We start from the raw sequence: 21,444 nt of genomic DNA on the forward strand, positions 1-21,444 counted from the left end.
TACATTTCAGATCTGTATATTGTGATATGGAAAAAATATTATTCCTTGTGCTTTCTGCCACCTAGTGGAATAAAATGAGACTTTTCAAAGTGAGGTTGAGTGAACAGAACCAGAATTACATGCTTACAATTTATTTTATTATTATTATTATTATTATAAACACATACAATATTATTTATGAATCATTTGAGTTTTTATTTTTTATTTAGGGGGGTTCTCTAAAAAATGAGACCAATTTTTTTTGCAATTAGTGCACAGTATGTGTGAATGGTGAGCTTTTAATTTGAGTGTGAAAAATTGCTGGCAGCAGCCCAAAAATGCATCAGATTTGAAGGGGGTATGATTTATCCTTTCAAAACAGTATGCAGTGTTGCTTCTCAAGCAAATAAATCTTGTTTTTAAGGATTTTTAGATATTTTTAATGGAAAACAAGTCAAAAATACTGGTTAAGAAAACTGTTTTGCATTGCAGATATAGAAAGATTTAAAACTTTGTTCCAGAACATCATGAGCTGCCTTACTGCCTTATAAGGGCCGTTCACACAGAATGTGCTTTAAAAAAAGTGGCACAGCGCAATAAACTGAACAGAATGAAGGTGTCTCTGGCAGTGTCAGAAATACATTTTTCCATTAAGGGGCATTTTTACCATTATAAGGGCAATTTTTCAAACCTTGTAAAATGACAACACATGTGTGTCATCCTTTTATGTCAAATATTTTAATTTAATCAATTAATTTAATCTGAATAGTGAGATACTGTAGGCTGTTACCAATAAAATTAAATCAACATCAGCTAATATTTGTAGAGTATTGGCACTGGTTTCCCAATTTGATTAGATTAAATTAGATTCCAATTATCAATTTGTGATTCAATATTTATTTATTTGGGAATATTTCAGTTACAATCTCAACAAGCATGTTTCAACACTTACATAATTGCCTGACCTCTAAACTGCATAATGTGCATTGTGGCTATTAAGTTAACATACAACTAATAAAGAGATGAACGTGACAACATTTCCCCAGCTTTATGACAAAACTGTTATCAACACCTTCATACCAAATGAATAAAAAAGGCAAAAACAAAGGCATAGATTAAAAACAGGCATTACAAATCACTCTTGGGATTTTAGAAATATATATCGAATTGTTCAAATGAAGATCGCAGTGTGTGTATTTGTAAATAATAATTAAAAAACTCATTGCGAGGGCAAGAATCTTGGGGGGCATTTTGGTCCATTTCAATGGCATTTTTGCCACAAGCCCCTGTTAATTTCTGACCCTGGTCACATCTGTAAAAGTTAAAGTTCTTTTAAATTATCATGGCATCTTAAAAATGATGCTCTCATGGCATGAGCTGCTGAAAACAACAACAAGAAGCATCGCGTCCTGTGTGAACGGCCCCAAAGGCAGCATCCTAACCAAAATGTAACCTCATAAGTGACTAACTTGAGACACTCTACTGTAAATAGGCAGTCGGCACACATATACTAGACAGCTCACTAAGATTTGGAACAGATCTTAAATGTGTATTTTCACCTGATCTCTGTGAACTTGGTACAGCAATCTTGTGGGCGATTCTGAAGTGTGAAGTTTATTTATACTGTGTCCTGAGGGCATTGCAGTCCGAGAATGGCGCAAACTCTCTTTAATGAAGCAAAATGAGAAAAGAGTGACATTATTTAGTGTTCAGTGACTCAGAGAATATTTACTGATTTACACATGTCCACACACCTTCCAAAGCAGCTAGATGGTTCTTGAGCAGGACTGGATCTGGTTTCGGGGGTAGCGGCGGTGGAGCGCTCAATCGTTTAATATCAGGAACGTCTACTTCATCTACAGACTATCACACATAGTACATACATGTAAAAGTTATAGAAGACACCAGCTCATAAACGCTCAATTCTATAGACACCAATAATGAGATATATTACTATTACTATAGTGTTACAATAGGTTTGAGATGCATATAATGGAGTAGTTAACACATACCATATCCCCTTTTTTAATTAACATCAATATTTTAGGTTACAATTTTGATTAATGCATTTGGAATAATGCTTATTTTTCTTTTAACCTCATGTGGCCCCCTCGTCCACATGCATGGACGTTGTATTTTGGCTTTGCTATACCCAGCGCATAATTTAATTTCATTTAAACCGACTGATCTCAGTTCAGGAGACTCTGAGCTGTCAGTAAAGGGCTAAACCTTCGATGCACGAGTCATGTGACCAAACTACATGACGTCGATCACAGTGGAGTTTGTGTTTGGTTTAAACGGCAACAAAACTACATCTGATAAGAAATCTAATTAAGTTTTTACATTGAAACCTGTTTGAGACCAAAGATTAGAGTCTCTAGTTTCATCCGATATGCCATTTTTAAAATTTGAGCGATTTAACGTGAAACAGCACGCTGATAAACACAACGACCACATTCGTGGACTGTTGCTCAGATTCAGTTCAAATATCCTATATTTACTGTACATTATCACACTGAGAATAAATGGATTCATCCAAAAACTGGAAAATGTGTCTTTCAGAGGCTTTATATGGAGTTATGATGAAAATAAGGTGCATTTCAAACTGTTCTGAGACCAGTGCAGACAGACAGCACACTGGAGGTTAAGTCATTCACTAAATAGGGAGCAAGGGAGCATCCTATATCTCTCTATGCAGTTAAGTGCATTCACTCCTAAAATCTGATCAAAAGTTCAGTTTCAGGCTGCAGATGATGTTTGGATCACTCAACATGTTTGACAGACATGTGACAATGATAATCAGTACATAGATTCAGAATTTATAATGTATCATTTTATTTTAACATGGTTGACAGTGATTGGATGATGCTGGACATTACTTTGAATCTGAATTAATTATGCTAATTTCTGATGTAATGTCTGTAACGTCTAAAAACATGAATAATCAACACTCCTGGAAACATCATAAACTATTTGATGAAAAAAATCTGACTTTTTATAGTTTAGTGTTATTTAAAATTTCACAACTTAATCCCGCTGTCCACAGGGGTCTCAGGAGGTTAAAAATAAATATATTTCTTTTAAATTATGAAACATTTTAAAAACTTTTTGCTTTCAGGGGTCTCAGTGACTAAAGACGCTGACTACCACACCTGCAGTCGTGAGTTCGAATCCAGGGTGTGCTGAGTGACTCCAGCCAGGTCTCCTAAGCAACCAAATTGGCCCGGTTGCTAGGGAGGGTAGAGTCACATGGGGTAACCTCCTCATGGATGCTATAATGTGATTCTCGCTCTCGGTGGGGCACGTGGTGAGCTGTGCGTGGATGCCGCAGAGAATAGGGTGAAGCCTCCACATGCGCTACGTCTCCACGGTAACGCGCTCAACAAGCCACGTAATAAGATGCGCGGATTGACGGTCTCAGACACGGAGGCAACTGAGATTCGTCCTCCGCCACCCGGATTGAGGCGAGTCACTACGCCACCACGAGGACTTAGAGCGCATTGGGAATTGGGCATTCCAAATTGGGTGAAAAAGGGGAGAAAATCCACACAAAAAAAAAAAAAAAATGTTTGCTTTCTTTTGAAACACTACAATATTTGTACTTTTCGAAATTATTTGAACTAGATTTGAAATGATCCTGCAGTGTGACATGTGGCATTATATTAATATGAGGTCATAAAAGCTGCATACATAATTATTATAGATTAATGTAGTTTTAGAAGGAGCATATAGCATGACACAGTGCGGGACATGTCAGTTTTACTAAAGTATTTCATGTCAACAACCTTATATGCTGAAATATAAACAGGGTACTTATGGTCATGGAAAACCTGGAACTATCAGGGAATTTAAAAATTGTGTTTTCCAGTCACGGACGGAAAATAATACATTCTCAAAAGTGAATATATTTTTCTAATTTTTCAATGCTCTAAAATATTTTTAATAAGCAAGATGTTCCTTGCAATCCAGTTATATCAGTTTTGTGAGCAATCTATAGTATATACGTTTCACATGTTTATGGCATCATCTAGTGGTTATTTGAGAAAAAAGTGGTTTCAATGTTTATATCGACCTATTTAAAATGCCGGTGGACTTGCGTGAAAAGTGACTCTTATGTTGGGATAAATGACAGCTTATTTTAATAAACTAAAAGTGACAGTAATGATTATATTGTTACTGATATTTTAAAATGAGTAATTGCTGAATATAAGCAACTTGTGCTTGGTTAAAATGTTGTATATTATTTTATTGAAAACACCCCTTTGAAATCCATGTATTAAACATGATACAACAGACTTTTGAGGAATCTCTCTCAAACACCATTACAGTACATTCATGCACACCACAAAAAATACATTTATAATATATATTTAAAGAGAGAACTAATATTTCTGTATATTTCCATATATGCCGCCTGCTCTGTCATTATAAAGATCTCATTATTTTACCTGACAATCTATTATGATGTCATCAAGTTCCTGAGACCCAGCGAAAAAAGTTTTACAATTTCCCTTTTTAAATGTCAATATAGTGTTTGGTGCATAAAATACATGTTTATTGAAAAAAATTATATTTATATTGTATTTGATGTGCTGAATTGAACTAGTGATACATTTCAGTCTATATTTATAGAGCAAGAAGAGGAAGTTGTCATGATCAAACTCTCAAATATTTGGTATCTCTGAAAAGCCCAAAGAGTCCTCTGATAATACCCCAAGATTTACCACTGTAGAAAAACTTACATAACAAATGTCCTACACACAAATGAAGTGCAGGAGGATAATGACCTTTAAAGCCTAATGTATCAAATATGATACATATTGATATATATGATGCAAAAAAAAAAAAAAAAAAATGTTACGATTTATTTTTATAGTTTGTCTAATGATACTAAAAATCAAATTTTCAGACAATTATTTTATATGTCAGGCTTTACAGGGTTAAAATATGTATCCAATTATCACAAACTCCTGGAAAGGTCATGGAAATTTGTTGGTCAAAAAGGGCGAGAACCTTGTATAAATTTATGGCAAAATAGATCCTCTTTACACGATACTATCTTCATACATTCACTTTATCTTTGTATTCTCTATAAAACTCTGTAAAACTAAGTGAGGTGGTGTTAAATGCAGGTCATTATGTGATTTGGTGATTGACCACAAATAAAATATTAATAAACTAAACCATCCAGAGAGAGATGAGAGTCTGAAATCACCTTCTCTGGCAGTATTTGGTTCTGGACGCTGTTGTCTGCACTCTTCACAGGGGTCGGTTTATGAGACGCTGGCCGTTGGAAAGGAGGCTGTATGCGAACCGGCAATCTGTCGCACAGTTTATCTGCGTATCTGCCGTAAAAAGAACAGAATGGATGTTCACTGTGATACTGTCATTGTGAAAAATGTAAGTATTCTGAAAACTTCGAGCTCACCTTGGAGTGATGGGACTGAAAAGCACGAACTGCACATTGCCACAGCAGCCACGTGTAAATGGATTGACTCCTCCTTGGAACTTTCCAGTCACCTGTGAAGAAGAGTTAAGTAAGAGCAAATGCAGTTTTAAACCAGATTTAAGTGCATGTCAAAGATGCTCGTACCTGTTCATTAGTCGTGCGACCTCGTGCCACGAGCACCAGATGGAAACACGCCAGACCGAAGATCGGAATAAAAAGCAAACCTGAGACGCTCATGACCGCCAACCTGAACACACACAGTCAAGGTGCAGTTCTGCAAACATCATCTAAAAAAATAAAACTGAAAGTGACACTTTCAAAATATTAATCTGTTTATTTGAGCGGCCCGACATGTCAACTTCTGGCTCAACCAATGACATGAGTTTGGGGCGGGACTATCAGTTTGTCTGGCAGATGGGGCGGGGCTGAAGGAGCTGTAGGAGTGTAGAAATGCGACACTTCACTGTTAAATCATGGAGTTAAATAAGGATACGTCACAGCAGCGTGGAGCTCCCACAAGTCCTCCAGATGATCAAGGACATACAGGAGACCACCGCAGAAAACACCAACCATGTGAAGAGTGAGAAAGAGGAGGAAAAGGAAGAAGAAACGGTAGTTCCGCCTCCCGATGCAGTTGTTCACCCACGGACAATGATGATCAAAATCCTGATGAGATTTACAAAACATGCAGCATTACTGTGCTGTTTATAATTCATTGTTCATTACATAACATTATAAAGTCACATCCACACTAAAATGTTTTTGTTTGAAAACACATTAATCAAGTCAGAAGTTCACATACATCTTAGCCAAATACATTTAAACTCAGTTTTCACAATTCCTGATATTTAATCGTAGAAAACATTCCCAGTCTTAGGTCAGTTAGGATCACTACTTTATTTTAAGAATGTGAAATGTCAGAATAATAGTAGAGAGAATGATTTATTTCAGCTTTTATTTCTATTATCACATTCCCAGTGGGTCAGAAGTTTACATACACTTTATTAGTATTTGGTAGCATTGCCTTTAAATTGTTTAACTTGGGTCAAATGTTTTGGGTATCCTTTCACAAGCTTCTCACAATAAGTTGCTGTAATGTTGTCCCATTCCTCCAGACAGAACTGGTGTAACTGAATCAGGTTTGTAGACCTCCTTGCTCATACATGCTTTTTCAGTTCTTTCCACAAATTTTCTGTTGGATTGAGGTCAGGGCTTTGTGATGGCCACTCCAATACCTTGACTTTGTTGCCCTTAAGCCATTTTGCCACAACTTTGGAGGTATGCTTGGGGTCATTGTCCATTTGGAAGACCCATTGGCGACCGAGCTTTAACTTCATGGCTGATGTCTTGAGATGTTGCTTCAATATATCCACATGATTTTCCTTCCTCATGATGCCATCTATTTTGTGAAGTGCACCAGTCCCTCCTGCAGCAAAGCACCCCCACAACATGATGCTGCCACCCCCATGCTTCATGGTTGGGATGGTGTTCTTCGGCTTGCAAGCTTCACCCTATTTCCTCCAAACATAACGATGGTCATTATGGCCAAACAGTTACATTTCTGTTTCATCAGACCAGAGGACATTTCTCCAAAATATAAGATCTTTGTCCCCATGTGCACTTGCACACTGTATTCTGGCTTTTTTATGGCAGTTTTGGAGCAGCGGCTTCTTCCTTGCTGAGCAGCCTTTCAGGTTATGTTGATATAGGACTCGTTTTACTGTGGATATAGATACTTGTCTACCTGTTTCCTCCAGCATCTTCACAAGGTCCTTTGCTGTTGTTCTGGGATTGATTTGCACTTTTCGCACCAAACTACGTTCATCTCTAGGAGACAGAATGCATCTCCTTCCTGAGCGGTATGATGGCTGCGTGGCCCCATGGTGTTTATACTTGCGTACTATTGTTTGTACAGATGAACGTGGTACCTTCAGGCATCTGGAAATTGCTCCCAAGGATGAACCAGACTTGTGGAGGTCCACAATTATTTTTCTGAGGTCTGAGATTTCTTTTGATTTTCCCATGATGTCAAGCAAAGAGGCACTGAGTTTGAAGGCAGGTCTTAAAATATATCCACAGGTACACCTCCAATTCAGTACACCTCCTATCAGAAGCTAATTGTCTAAAAGCATGACATCATTTTCTGGAATTTTCCAAGCTGCTTAAAGGCACAGTTAATTTAGTGTAAACTTCTGACACACTGGAACTGTGATATAGTCAGTTAAAAGTGAAATAATCTGTCTGTAAACAATTGTTAGAAAAATCACTCGTGTCATGCACAAAAAAGATATCCTAAACGACTTGCCAAAACTATAGTTAGCAAATATGAAATCTGTGGAGTGTTTAAAAAATGAGTTTTAATGACTTTAGCCTAAGTGTATGTAAACTTCTGACTTCAGCTGTACATGGCATTTTGGTCCAGCAAAACTGAGCTTTTTGAATACATTCTCCCAAGTGGATAAATTCTTGTATTTGATGTGCTGAACTGAACTGTGATACATTTCAATCCATATTTATAGAGCAAGAAGAGGAAGTTGTCATGGCCAAACTCTCAAACATTTGGTATCTCTGAAAAGCCCAGGAAGTCCTCTGATAATACCCCAAGATTTACCACTGTAGCATGTATGGGCTACAGTACGCTTTCCCAAGTGGATAAACTCACATTGTAGTGTGGACATGGAAAATGGAAAAAATATATTTTTGTCATGTGATGCAGTCACGTGATTCATTCAACCCAAAACAATCAAGTATCACGTTGTTGGGCCTGCTACCCACTTTGATAACATTGTTAAATATATATGTTACTTAGTACAGCCTTCACATTGCATTCCTTCAAAGGCGACAGGAAGTGTACTCGGAATTGCTGTCCGGCGGCGGAACACAAGGAAGTAAAACTCGCATTCATTTTTTCCATAGACAAATTGATTTTTACCGATAACTTACAAACATTTAAAGACAGACCTACCGTGAGCACCAAGGTTGTTCAGTCCGCCGTATTTCAACTTCATTGTTTAAAAATCATGTTTAATTGTGGAATTCCTGGTTACCAACTACACTACCCGTGGTCCAGCAGAGAAAGATCCACCAATCAGAGAACTGCGGCCAAGAATGACACAATCAACTTGTTCTCCCTTCACCCTCAAACTAATTATATATTTGTATATATCAGAATATTTAGCAATAAACGTAAGCTACGTATATTGTTTCTATACTGATAATCAAAAACCTCAAATCAATAGTTTTATATATTTCCATCGTTTTATATTCGATTATGTCATTCAAAATGCTTCATGGGATTAATACTAGTTGAGTGCATGCAATACAGAGAAGTTAATGTTTCTGTGAGCGTTGACACTGTTCTGTATGATTTGTCTGCAATCATATACATGGATATAATAAAAATGATGCGTGGAAAAGAAACTGTCAGCAGTCTGAGTAAGCTAAATTCATACATTGATAGATCACTCATCTAGTTAATGTTATGATGCATTGAGCACTGCTGCAATTCATATTAAAACATTTTCCCCTACAAAATGTTCATTTTTAGCGACAAAAAAACAAATTCCTTGTCACATTAGAGTGATATCTTAGTTTACTGGCAATATATCTCATCTGTGATTAGATTTTTAAAAAATATGGCCAGACGTGAAGTCCACCTATAACGTTAGAGCGACAGCAGAAGGAACGCCCACTGCCGACTTCACAGTACAGAGACAAGCAACATCAAGCATTAAAGTTGCTGCAAGTGTGTACAGGGCTTTAGTGTTCCCCCAGTCCATGAAACTTTTGCCCATTAGCATTGTGGAGTTTCAAGGTGGTCTTTGGTAAACTTCAGGCATGCAGCAATGTTTTTGTTGGAAAGCAGCAGCTTCCTTCGTGATGTCCTGCCATGAACAACATGCCTGTTTAATGTTTTCTGTATAGTAGACTCATGAACAGAGATATTAGCCAGTTCCAATGATTCCTTCAAGTCTTTATCTGTCACACTAGGGTTCTTTTTTTTACCTCATTGAGCATTCTGTGGTGTTCCCTTTGAGTCATCTTGGCTGGACGGCCACTTCTAGTGAGAGTACCTATAGTACTAAATCATCTCCATTTATAGACAGTTTGTCTAACTGTGGACAGATGAATATCTAAGCTCTTCAAGATAACTTTGTAACCCTTTCCAGCTTTATGCAAAGCAACAATTCTTGATAGTAGGTCTTCTGAGATCTTTTTTGCAAGACATGGTCCACGTCAGCAGATGCTTCTTGTGAATAGCAAATTCAAAGTGTTTGAGTGCTTTTTATAAGTCAAAGTTGCTCTAAGCCACACCTTCAATCTCATTTAATTAACTGAATGCCAGGTTTACCAACTCCTGACTCTAATTAGCTTTTGTTGATTTCTTTAGCCTAAGGTTCACTTACAGTATATTTTTCCACAGCACTGTGAATATTTAATGGGATGTGTTCAATAAAGACATGAAAGATTACAATTAATTCAACATTTTATTAGTCTGTTATATAGTGTTGCATTGGACAACAATTCTTATTCAGAAATATTCTGCAGAACACCCATTAGAGAACAGAGTATCAAACAATGTCTCTCTATCATGGTTTTTCACTCTTACACACACACAGTCTCACCTCGACACATTGGTCGCACACGCTGCAGTGTGAGCATCTGGGTGGCCTGTAGAAGTGACAGGAAGCGCACCACTTCATGCGCACCTGCACGCCTCTCACCTCCACGTTCTTATAGAGCGGCGCGCGGAAATCATCGTCTTTATCCTCATCTTCATGAGCTGTTGTGAAAACACAGAGCGTCAGTGTGTGAGAGCGTGTTTAATGTGAGCTTATACATCAGGTCTACACACAATTACAGCCTTGCTTGGATAACAATCAGTGGTGATCATGTGTTTGACTCGAACTGACCTCTCGGGAACACACCGGCATCCATGAACGTTGCCATGGTGAAGTTTGCCATCACAAAGAGGAACACGATTCCGACACATGGTGGGAGAGCGAGTGACACATTCTCAGCGAGCCAAGGACACCTGAGGAAGAGAAGAGATGCTCACAGCTCAAACATCATGTTTACTGTTTCTATAATGGCAAGATTTGATACTTCTAGTCTAACCATAACCCACCTTAACCATGAACCAAAAATGGCTCTATTTTGTTAATACATGTTCCTGGTTTTATTGTGAACTATTTATCATTGCACATTAAAATGGCCTTCATAATCTTTCAGCAAAATGTTTCATGTTTACTGTTTAACCCTCCTATGGTATTCAGTCATTTTTGACCAAATACATTTTCGGTGGTCATAAAAATAAAAAAAATCGACACCTTTGGTATTCGCAGTCAAAATTGACCGACCATTGAAAATGAATGGGAAAGACAAAAAATAAATACTATCAATAAATCAACCACAATGCTGAAAAAATAAAAACAAAAACAAAAAAACAGACAGACATTACAGGGTGAGACTCTAAAACATCCTCAGTGCAAAACATATACACCCACTCACATACAAACACACTTACACACACACAAAAATGAACTGGTGAGACTATAACACAGAGCTTTTTGTTTTTTTTACATTTGTTAAAAAAATAAAATAAAAAAAATAATTATAAAAAAGCACAATGCTAAATACTAGGGCTGCCCTCTAATAGTCGACCAAACGTTAGTCGATGAGAAGAGTCTTGGTCGACCAAGTCTTGATTGGTTGGCTGGTCGCAGAAAAAAAAAAACCCACAGGAAGTGATGAAGTCATGCAGTCAGTGACGGACAGACATAATCATTTACACTGTTGGTCCATATGGTAATTAATTATGTCGGTGTGGGATTATTTCGAGAGGGTAAAGGATGACCCCAAGAAGGTGACATGCAAACTCTGCAGGCAAACGTTCGCCTATCATTCATCAACCTCAAACATGGCTTAACATTTGAAACATGTAAGTAGCCTAGCGTTAGCCACTTAGCATGGCCACTAGCTCTAACATTAGATAAATTAACAAAATGTTCAGACAGTCTCCTTGCTGGTTTTTCCGACACATTCAGAATCATTACCACTTTTGCAGGTGTCACTGTGGCTCACTTCGTGCATGCGCTTGTAAAATGTATATTTTACATTATTACAGTTTAGTTTTCTCTGTAATGTAGAACAGTGTTAGCAATATTACTTATAACATTCTTTCTCAGCACTGCAACTCAAACCATTTTCTGATGCCCCCAAAAATATATATTTAAGTAATTATATTAATATCGTAAATGTGCGACAACTAGTCGACTAATGGCTTAAACTAACGCCTACTAGTCGACTAAGAAAATCTTTGGTCGGGGGCAGCCCTACTAAATACACACACTCAGAAATGAAGGGTTGAGATGATAGCACACTCACAATGCAGAACAAAGACACACACACACACACACACACACACACACACACACACACACACATAGGGCTACAATAAGTGGAGCTCTACAGCCATCTTTTGGTCATTGTTGACATTACAAGTCATTTGTTTTTTTCCAGCTGATGACAGCAATCTAACACTCACACACACACACACACACACACACACACTAACACACATACACACACACGTTTGCAAAATAAAGTTTTACTATAGAAAGTTTGAAACTGCAAAATGTTTGCTCTGATTCTGTTTTACACTCATTTCATTTCTGTTTCTTGATGTTTATTTTCTTGACATTATTATGCATTTATTTTGAGCTGTTGCATTTTTATGTTTGAAATAAATGATTGGTAGAAAAATGCTTATTCTGTGTCTTCTCTTTGTAACACCATGGTCAGGTTTGATTGCAAGCATAACGACATTAACTGCAAAAACTGACACTTCAAATCAATTTAAAATGATAAACTTTGACAAATAATAGTTTGATAATGTCGAAATAAATATTCAAATGCATATCTTGTGATAAAATCTAAAATTAGGTTACAAGTCATCAGACTACACAGTATGTGTCTACAGTCATCTACTGGCTGTTACTGGCATGACATGATTTTCAAGTCGTGTTATTTATATTTTGTTTTCAATCTGCCTCAAATTTATGTCACATTCTCATATTTCCTTCATGTTTCAACTTATAGAAGTGAAGGTTCTGATTTATTTTATTTTTCAAAAATGTATAAATTTTTTAATTTACATGTAAATAATAAAATCCCAAAGGAAATGCATAATTTTATTGTTCTTACTTCATGGAAAAAGAAATTGTATTATTATCATCAGTAAAAACAAAAAGGGTCACACATCTGACCCTTCCGGTCAAAAATGACCCCGAATACCAAAGGGAGGCGCCATTTTTCAATACCATAGGAGGGTTAAGAACAGACCTATGAAATAATGTTTACTGACATCAACTTCAAGTCAGTACACCAATATGTTGTTTTGATTTATAATCAATTGAGAACCTCTCTTTATTATTTATCTTTTTGGTCTAATAAAATTCAGGATGCAGAATTCACAACATAAACTTTCAAATGTCAATTAAAACTTCTTTGGCCTCTCTAAAGGACCTTATCCAGCCCTGAGGGACATTACAGCGCCACAAATAAAAATTAAAAGTGTGGATCAGTGCAACAGGGAGAAGATTCCATCCGGAGCATGAGATTAGATGAAGAGGTAATCACAGCCGCTGGGACGCAGATTAAATTCACAGTCTTTCATTAAATAAATGTGTAACGCTACCTGCGTTTGTAACTACAACATGACATTTGAAATTATCATTCCAATTAATGTGCATCAATTCATCTTTAGTGACATATTTCTTTATATTTTGTCCTTTCTGTCACATCCTTCTGTAAAATTTCTCATATTTACTTCTTAATATATTCAACATACATTCTATCCTCGACACATCAGAACAAAATCAACACAGAGACAATGATTGAAGGTCACAGACTCCAGTGGGATCAGATTGAAACTCCAGTAGTGAGTGTACGTCATTAATCCCCAGATTACAGAATCTGGATCAAAGACCCGTCTGCCACCGTTTATGAGTACAAAACTGTTGGATCCATAAGACTGCACACATTTATGACACCATACTGTCCTGAGACACGGACAAAGCAGGTACAGAGTGACATGAGTTATCACAATAATAAAATATCTACATGAATCACATCTGATTAGTAACACAACAGTCACAGCTTTACATGAATGTAGGTCACGTATCAAACAGGAGAGATTTCTCTGAGGACAAAAGCTTTTACTCTTTAAGTTCCTCATTTCTTCTGAAAGGATTAACACAGATATCTCCAGCAGACCTGACCAACACTGATCTGTGACCATCTGCCCAGCGGAGAGTTCATCACCTGACACAACATCCACACACGCTACAATCCCTGATGAAAAACACACTGATATGAAATCTAACAGCAGTGTGCAGCTCTCTATGCAGAAGTCAATGTTAAGGATGCATATATATATATATATATATATATATATACAGTACACAACACTGTCACTGTAACCGAATGGCTGCAAATCTTTAAGACTTGAGATCTCAAACTGAAGGATAATTTAGTAACTAGTTATTTAGCATACACTTTTATCCACAGTGACTTTGCTGTCACTCATCACAAGCACAATCATCCTGGAGTGACATGAAGTGATAATTCAGGAATCAACCTGTTTGGGATTCAAACTTACAACCTCCCAGTCCAGAGCTTAAACCACTACACCACATGTACACATCTAGTAACATTTTCAACTCTTATTCAGCAGTGTGTCTGTGTGCATATCCGAGAGCACTGAAACTCCCAAAATCAATCCAGCACTCCGATGGTGTCACACAGAACAGCTGGCGTGCCACACTCTCATTAGTTTAGTTATATTAGTATGGCCAGTCTAAAAAAATATATGAATATGAATCAGAATATTAATAACTTGACCAGCACAAAATAGGTATCGTTTGAAAGTTTAGAAACTTTACAATGCATGCAGACATTATGACCAAAATGGAACAAGTGCTTTGAAATTTGCAGATAAATCAGAAGTGTTCTGTCTTGATAATTTAAGTCTGTCTTGAACTGATCAAATAGTCATGTGTCATATGTTGTTGGAAAGCTCTCAAAGAGTAGAATACAACCAGTCTATTTGTTTTACTCACAGACAAAAATATAGTGAGTAATAGCTAAGTATATGTCTTTGACAATTGTGTTGGTGTTGCTTATATGCTGCATTTTTGCTTATAACTTCACGAAAATACACGGAACATAAAATATCACATATCATTACTTAGAGGAGGTGATTATCTTTCAAATGAGTCCACACACAAGATAATCAGATGCATAGATCATTAGATAATCCACATGAAGCACAATGTTACATATGGCCACCAGGAGATGGTGCCAAATACATGACACAGACTCAATGATGACTCAAATGACACAGAATGAAACTCATTCTGTGAAATCTCATTACTAAAATCATGTCTGCATGCTATGCAAACCTTTAGTCATTGTTGTGTTTGTATGTGTAATTAGTTCTTATGTACAATTATTATGTTTTATTTGTTTGGAGATGTTTTTGGACACTATGATAAATTATTTTTGTAATGTTATAACTTTTGATTGCTTTGTCGTATGAACATGAAATTTTTCTCAGATACAGTTGACATGATTGGGAACAAAACAAAAGCTCTTCAGAGCCACCTTATTTACACCCAGATATATATAATGTCAAATAAGAAAGAAAAAAAGTAAAAATGTTTTGCCTTTAATATTTTGTGTGATTTTTCAGCAGTTTCTTAGGCTGAGAGGCTCAGAATGTATCATAATCTACACACCACTGCATGCTGAAAAATATAACATCTGGGAACAAATATTTACATATTCCATACATACAAGGAAAAACTCATTAGCAAAGAAATGAGTTGAAAATGATCAAATAGCAAAATCTGATTCCACAAACTGATGAATTTACTTATCTTATAATCTTTCATTAAATGTTATGATTACTCTTGACTGGACGTCATACTCTTTCAGATAAAGCTTCCAAAAAGTGGTTCTTGCAGCAATGCCATAGAAGAACCATTTTTTAGTGAAGAACCTTTTTTATGGTCTGAAGATTCTGGCATAATGTTGATTACCACAAAATTTTATTTTTGACTCATCTTTACTTTTCTTTAAAAAAAAAAAAAAATATATATATATATATATATATATATATATATATATATATATATAGACACAAGACATAAACAATATGTGTGTTAACATGATTTTACTGTGATAAAATCACTTACTAACTGCATCTGTGGAACGTTATAGACAATTTTACAACATCGGTGCCATGACGATGTAACGTCGTAAACCCCAAATCGACTGTAAAAACGACGATTTAAAAACTTTACAGTTTTAACAGAAGAATTCATGTAAGTGCTTTTATAAAATTATAAGCTACAGTCTTCAAACCCTCCAAAAACTGGCCCCATTCACTTCCACTGTAAGAGCCTCACTGTAACCTCCATTTTTGCTTTTTTTTTTTTTAAAGAAAAAGAGGCACGAGTCGGAATTATGTTTTGAGGTAATCAATATTATGCCACAAATGCCGTTAAAGTTAGAACCTTTATTTTTTAGATGAGGCCTAAATGTTAGAACAGCACCTGCATAACTCAAAAAAATCTCACAATATTAAGTCTGTACAGCCCTTGAAATATATTTGGCCACTTAATTCACACCTACAATGGTCAGAACATTGCACGATATAACTAAATATCAACGTGAGTGTCATTTGTTTTAAAGATGTTTTAATGCATTACACAAAGAAAAGAAAAAACATTTGACAAAAAGTGTATTGTGTGTTGATGTGCCGAACACCACCTGTGATTCCTCTGTTAGGACACCTGTGTGAACTTCAGACATCCACTAAAATTCACCAAGACACCAGTAAATCCAGCACACAGACTCTGTTACAACAATAAACTAAAACAGTGATTAAAGAGAGTCTTTAATGTCTTTATACAGTCAGAGTTTCACTTCTTCTCAACAATACGTGTCTATCTGCTCTGGACTCTCAGAATCAGCACAACTCTGATTTAATGAATGAAACTCTGGTGTCTGCACAGATCACAGGCCTGTACAATGACAGATGTGTTTCAGTGGGGGTCACACGCTTGATGAACACCCCGTTATTACTGGATGGAGAATCAAACATCAGTGGGAGAAAATCCTAATCCTGAACATCCATCTGCTGCGGCGATCAACATGAAACATGAGTGACGGATGCAGGAAAACTGGGACTGATGCTGCAGCAGAGGTCAATGACAACTCGTTCCAAATACATTAACTGATCAAATTAGACAATAATTAGATTTTCATGATGTGAATGAATAAACAATAAAAAAGCATGATAGTTCTCAACACGTCAAATCAGACAAATAGTGAAGCATTTTTTGCATTGACAAAGACACAATCCTGGACGTTATTTTAAAGAATTCAGACTAAAGGACATTATTAATATTTGTTTAATATGTATGTGCAAGTATAATCAGTTTGAGCTGTGGCTCACTGCCCTACTTTCACTGGATTAACATCACATCTCAATACAGAGTTCAGCTCAGTTCATACACACATACTGTGCGTATGAACTGTACTTCTGATATTACATATAAATAAATAAACCTTTGAAAGAACAAAAAAAAAAAGAGTTTGTTCTAGTTTTGTGCTTTAAACCTCATTACAGGACAATACAACATGAGAGAGAGAGAGAGAGACAGAGGGAGAGAGAGAGAGAGAGACAGAGAGAGAGAGACAGAGAGAGAGCGAGAGAGAGCAAGAGAGAGAGATAGAGGGAGAGAGAGAGAGAGAGACAGAGGGAGAGAGAGAGAGAGAGAGACAGAGAGAGAGAGACAGAGAGAGAGCGAGAGAGAGCGAGAGAGAGCAAGAGAGAGAGACAGAGAGAGAGAGAGAGAGAGAGAGACAGAGGGAGAGAGAGAGAGAGAGACAGAGAGAGAGAGAGACAGAGAGAGAGACAGAGGGAGAGAGAGAGAGAGAGACAGAGAGAGAGAGACAGAGAGAGAGCGAGAGAGAGAGACAGAGAGAGAGAGACAGAGAGAGAGAGACAGAGGGAGAGAGAGAGAGAGAGACAGAGAGAGAGAGACAGAGAGAGCAAAATATCTTTCTTTCAATAGAAACAATGAAAACTAAAAGTTATGTCTGCAAACATCTAAACAAACATGTTTTTCCTGTAATATTTCAGGACAGAAACATTTGGAAATGTTGTGTGGTGACAATAAAATTACTGGCTGTTAATCAGATTATTCTTATAAAGATCTCATTAAATAAAGTGCTGAAGTAAATCATTCATGATTAATGATCAATCATTAATACTGACTCACGTGAAGACGAAGAAGAGTGTGGATGCAGTGACCAGCAGAGCAGCAGCAGTGGACACCGGGATAAAAGAGCTGCTCCCGCGCATCCTGGAGCCTCATCAGCCATCAATCAATCCATCCATCAATCAATCAATCCATCCATCCATCAATCAATCCATCCATCCATCAATCATGCTGATTCCATCAGACACACAACAGTCCTTCATTGCCATCTCAAATCAAATGATAAAACATATATGTGTGTAAATCCACAGTGTGTCTAATTCTCCAGTGAGTCAATCAAATACAGTGGGCGGGACTGTGGGGGCGTGGTTTGATAGAGGGCGGAGCACTGGAACATGACACACTAAAAGTTTATCTTTTGATTAAAGCAGCACTATGTAGATATTTTGGTTAAAAATGAACAAATTGCCATTATTGATTGAGTACATAAACAATCAGTGTTCAAAACAATGTCCTTACATTACCCCGATTCCCTACGGTAAGCTTATATGATTTGCCGGGTCATTACGTCATGTCCGTAAACACAGGAAAGAGGTGCCGGCTGTCTCATGTTCTGGCTGGAGAAACTAACTACGCTGTTCAGCTCAGTTCAGGACATCATCGTTGCAGTCTAGATGGATGTTTATCTGTTATCTGTTCGGTGAAGTTGTTTACCTGCTATAATGTTTGGATATGTGTTCTGGTACTGTTGTTGAAGCTTATATTGCTTGTCATGCTTTTATGAATCAAACATTACTCGTGTGTTAACCGATCGCGATGTATCTACGTTGTCCGGTGAAGTTACTGTGACGTTTAATATGTATGACTTCTGAAATTGACTTCTTGTAACTTTTATATTGATTATTTTTACGTTTATTAAAGTATGTTTTATCCCCATCGTTATTGAATCCTCGTTTTATGTTTTTAGTTTACGGTGTTATTGTGTGCATTGCATAGACATACTATTGAAGTAACTGAGGCTGGACAGTATAGTATAACAATAATAATAATAGTCTTCTATTGAAATCGTATCAGCCATATCAGATAGCAAGGAGGTGTCGATTTAACCTCTATTTTTAGTTGTAAAAGTCGGGATCAGTCGTCAATCAATTTTCAATGTTTAATCAACATTCACTATTTGGTCCACAGAGGTCCAAATGAGCACGTCCCAAGTTATCTTTATAATATTACAACTGTATATCTCACAACAATATAACACAGTTAAATACATTGTCATCTGCTGAACCTGTAAAATGTGCTGGGAAACAGTTAGTGTCTTTTGTGTTTTACCTAAAGGATTAAATATGATTATGATTAATACTGTTATTAATGTCACTTGTATGTATTTTCTATTTCAGAGACGTCCAGTGCATTACTCATGTTTCATTTGCTTCATGCTTCAGTTTTTAACATGTTTTGCATTGTTTTTTTGAGGGATTGGCTTTGCAGTAAATCCACCCAAAGAGACTCAAATACAGAAGACTGATATTCTTTTTGAGTATTATATTGTAATGCCAGATATCTCAAGATCATGTTTGATATACCGTAGCATGGAGTTGAAATAGAATAACCTGTTATTTCTTTATAACTCTAGAATTTACATTCATCAGACTTGAGTTTATTATGGGATGTCCCACAAGTCTTTCTCATCATTGATCACAATTTTCCACCTTTGCAAGCTTACATGGTGCACACCAAAAAAACAGATGTCAATGGAAATAAATGTTGCCTGTTCACTCACTGATGCACATGAATTACTCCAGAAACAAAATACTTAAAATACCTCAAATTAATTGATGAAAACAATTAATTTATTGCTATTTTCTGACATATTTTATTGATGATTTTGCAGCATGTATCCTATTTTTCATGAAAACAGCATGCAAAAGTGAGTGTCAGTGAGTTTTTACAATTTAAATTAAGATTGTGAATTGATGCCAGAGTTTTAATACAAAGTCACATGACTTCAGTATTTGCAGGGACTCTATTTTCAATCATTTTCACTGAAATTTGGCCAACTTACTCACTGCTCCTCGCTTCAGCTTCTCAACTGCTGTATCGCCCAGGATACAAAAACCTTTATAGTGTTTTAAAGGCATCATAAGAGGTGTTCTAGTATTGGGAATACTCCTGTGACCAGATAAGATGTGATACTGAAGTGGGTAATATGGCAATATTTGAATTGCATTGTTTTTTATTGCAGGTCTTCTATTTTTCTGTGAGTCCCAGTTGAAGAACGAGAACTTACAGATGTTGGCCTTAACCGTCAATCTGGACAGACATCTATTCCAGTCCTACTTACACAAGACTTTTTTCTGCTTTTATATGGATGGCTGTCTACTTGCAAATTCTCTTCAAAATTAGATGTATGCAAATATAACTTGAACTGCAAAAGCAACGAACTTGATCCAAGTTGAAAGGGACAGTTCACCCAAAAATTAAAATTGTCTCATCATTTACTCACCCTCATGACATCACAGATGTGCATGACTTTCTTTCTTCTGCAGAACACAAATGAAGATTTTTAGAAGAATATTTCAGCTCTGTAGGTCCATACAATGCAAGTGAATGTTGACCAGAACTTTGAAGCTCCAAAAAGCACATAAAGGCAGCATAAAAGTAATCCATAAGACTCCAGTGGTTTAATCCATGTCTTCTGAAGTGATCCACTCGGCTTTGGGTGAGAACAGACCAAAATGTAATTCCTTTTTCACTGTATATCTTGCCATTGCAATGTCTAGGCACGATAATGATTTCTAGCTCAATTACACTTCCTAGTGCTTGACACAAGCACAATGTATGTGTGTAATCAAACTTGATGTGATTTATAATGAAAGAGGAGTTACATTTTGGTCTGTTCTCACCCAAAACTGATTGGATTGCTTTTATGCTGCCTTTATGTGCTTTTTGGTGCTTCAAAGTTCTGGTCTCCATTCACTTGCATTGTATGGACCTACAGAGCTGAAATATTCTCCTAAAAATCTTCATTTGTGTTCTGCAGAAGAAAGAAAGTCATACACATCTGGGATGTCATGAGGGTGAGTAAATGATGACAGAATTTTCAATTTTGGGTGAACTGTCCCTTTAAGAAACCTTTAGATATAATTGTAAGCATATTGTCACTAATGGTTTGCTTAACTTAAAGGTGTGTGGTCACCCAAAAATGAAATATATTTCATATACCATGTTTATGCAGTAAAAATTGGTTTTACAGTTTAATTATGGTAGTAAAACCAATTCTAATTTTATTACTCGTTGTCCTGTGTTATTACAATGGTTTCACTAGAAGTATCATGTATGGTTATGGTGTTACTATAAATACCACTGTTACCAAATTCAGCATGTAATTTGATGTTATCAAAAAGTTTTGAAAATATTTTGTGTGAATTCACCTCATAGAAATTTGGGTAGTGAAATCCAAGTGTTTTTTTTATTCAAGTGGGGAATTTGAGGTCGTGAAATCCAGGTCTCAATATTCAGGTTGTTAAATACGGGTTGAGAAACAGCAAAAAATGTTGACAGCATCAATTTACACTCTTTTTTTCAAGATCATGAATTCGGGGGCTTTTTCAAATTCAAGATCTGGTGATATTAACCTCCTGAGACCCCGAGCGTGACTGCTGTGTGCATTTTCCATTCCCTTTTTTAATTTGTAACTAATAGCACCGAATAAACAAGCAAAAA

The 21,444-nt window shown here is 36.5% G+C and overlaps 1 protein-coding gene across 1 annotated transcript in view; it reads right to left on the reverse strand.

Moving 5' to 3' along the window:
• zdhhc8a (zinc finger DHHC-type palmitoyltransferase 8a) overlaps window positions 1-20,247 on the reverse strand; it is a 23,402-nt gene extending 3,155 nt beyond the window's left edge. The window contains exons 1-9 of the mRNA XM_051686054.1: window positions 17,782-20,247; window positions 10,342-10,463; window positions 10,054-10,211; window positions 5,922-6,094; window positions 5,573-5,675; window positions 5,408-5,499; window positions 5,195-5,324; window positions 1,734-1,842; window positions 1,539-1,645 (exon numbers count right to left, since the gene is read on the reverse strand). Of these exons, the coding sequence (XP_051542014.1) occupies window positions 1,539-1,645; window positions 1,734-1,842; window positions 5,195-5,324; window positions 5,408-5,499; window positions 5,573-5,675; window positions 5,922-6,094; window positions 10,054-10,211; window positions 10,342-10,463; window positions 17,782-17,864 (1,077 nt within the window). The 5' untranslated portion in view covers window positions 17,865-20,247. The remainder of the gene's footprint in view (window positions 1-1,538; window positions 1,646-1,733; window positions 1,843-5,194; window positions 5,325-5,407; window positions 5,500-5,572; window positions 5,676-5,921; window positions 6,095-10,053; window positions 10,212-10,341; window positions 10,464-17,781) is intronic.
• Between the last annotated feature and the right edge of the window lie 1,197 nt (window positions 20,248-21,444).

Source organism: Myxocyprinus asiaticus, chromosome 43, assembly GCF_019703515.2.
Source record: "Myxocyprinus asiaticus isolate MX2 ecotype Aquarium Trade chromosome 43, UBuf_Myxa_2, whole genome shotgun sequence".
Classification (NCBI taxonomy): domain Eukaryota; kingdom Metazoa; phylum Chordata; class Actinopteri; order Cypriniformes; family Catostomidae; genus Myxocyprinus; species Myxocyprinus asiaticus.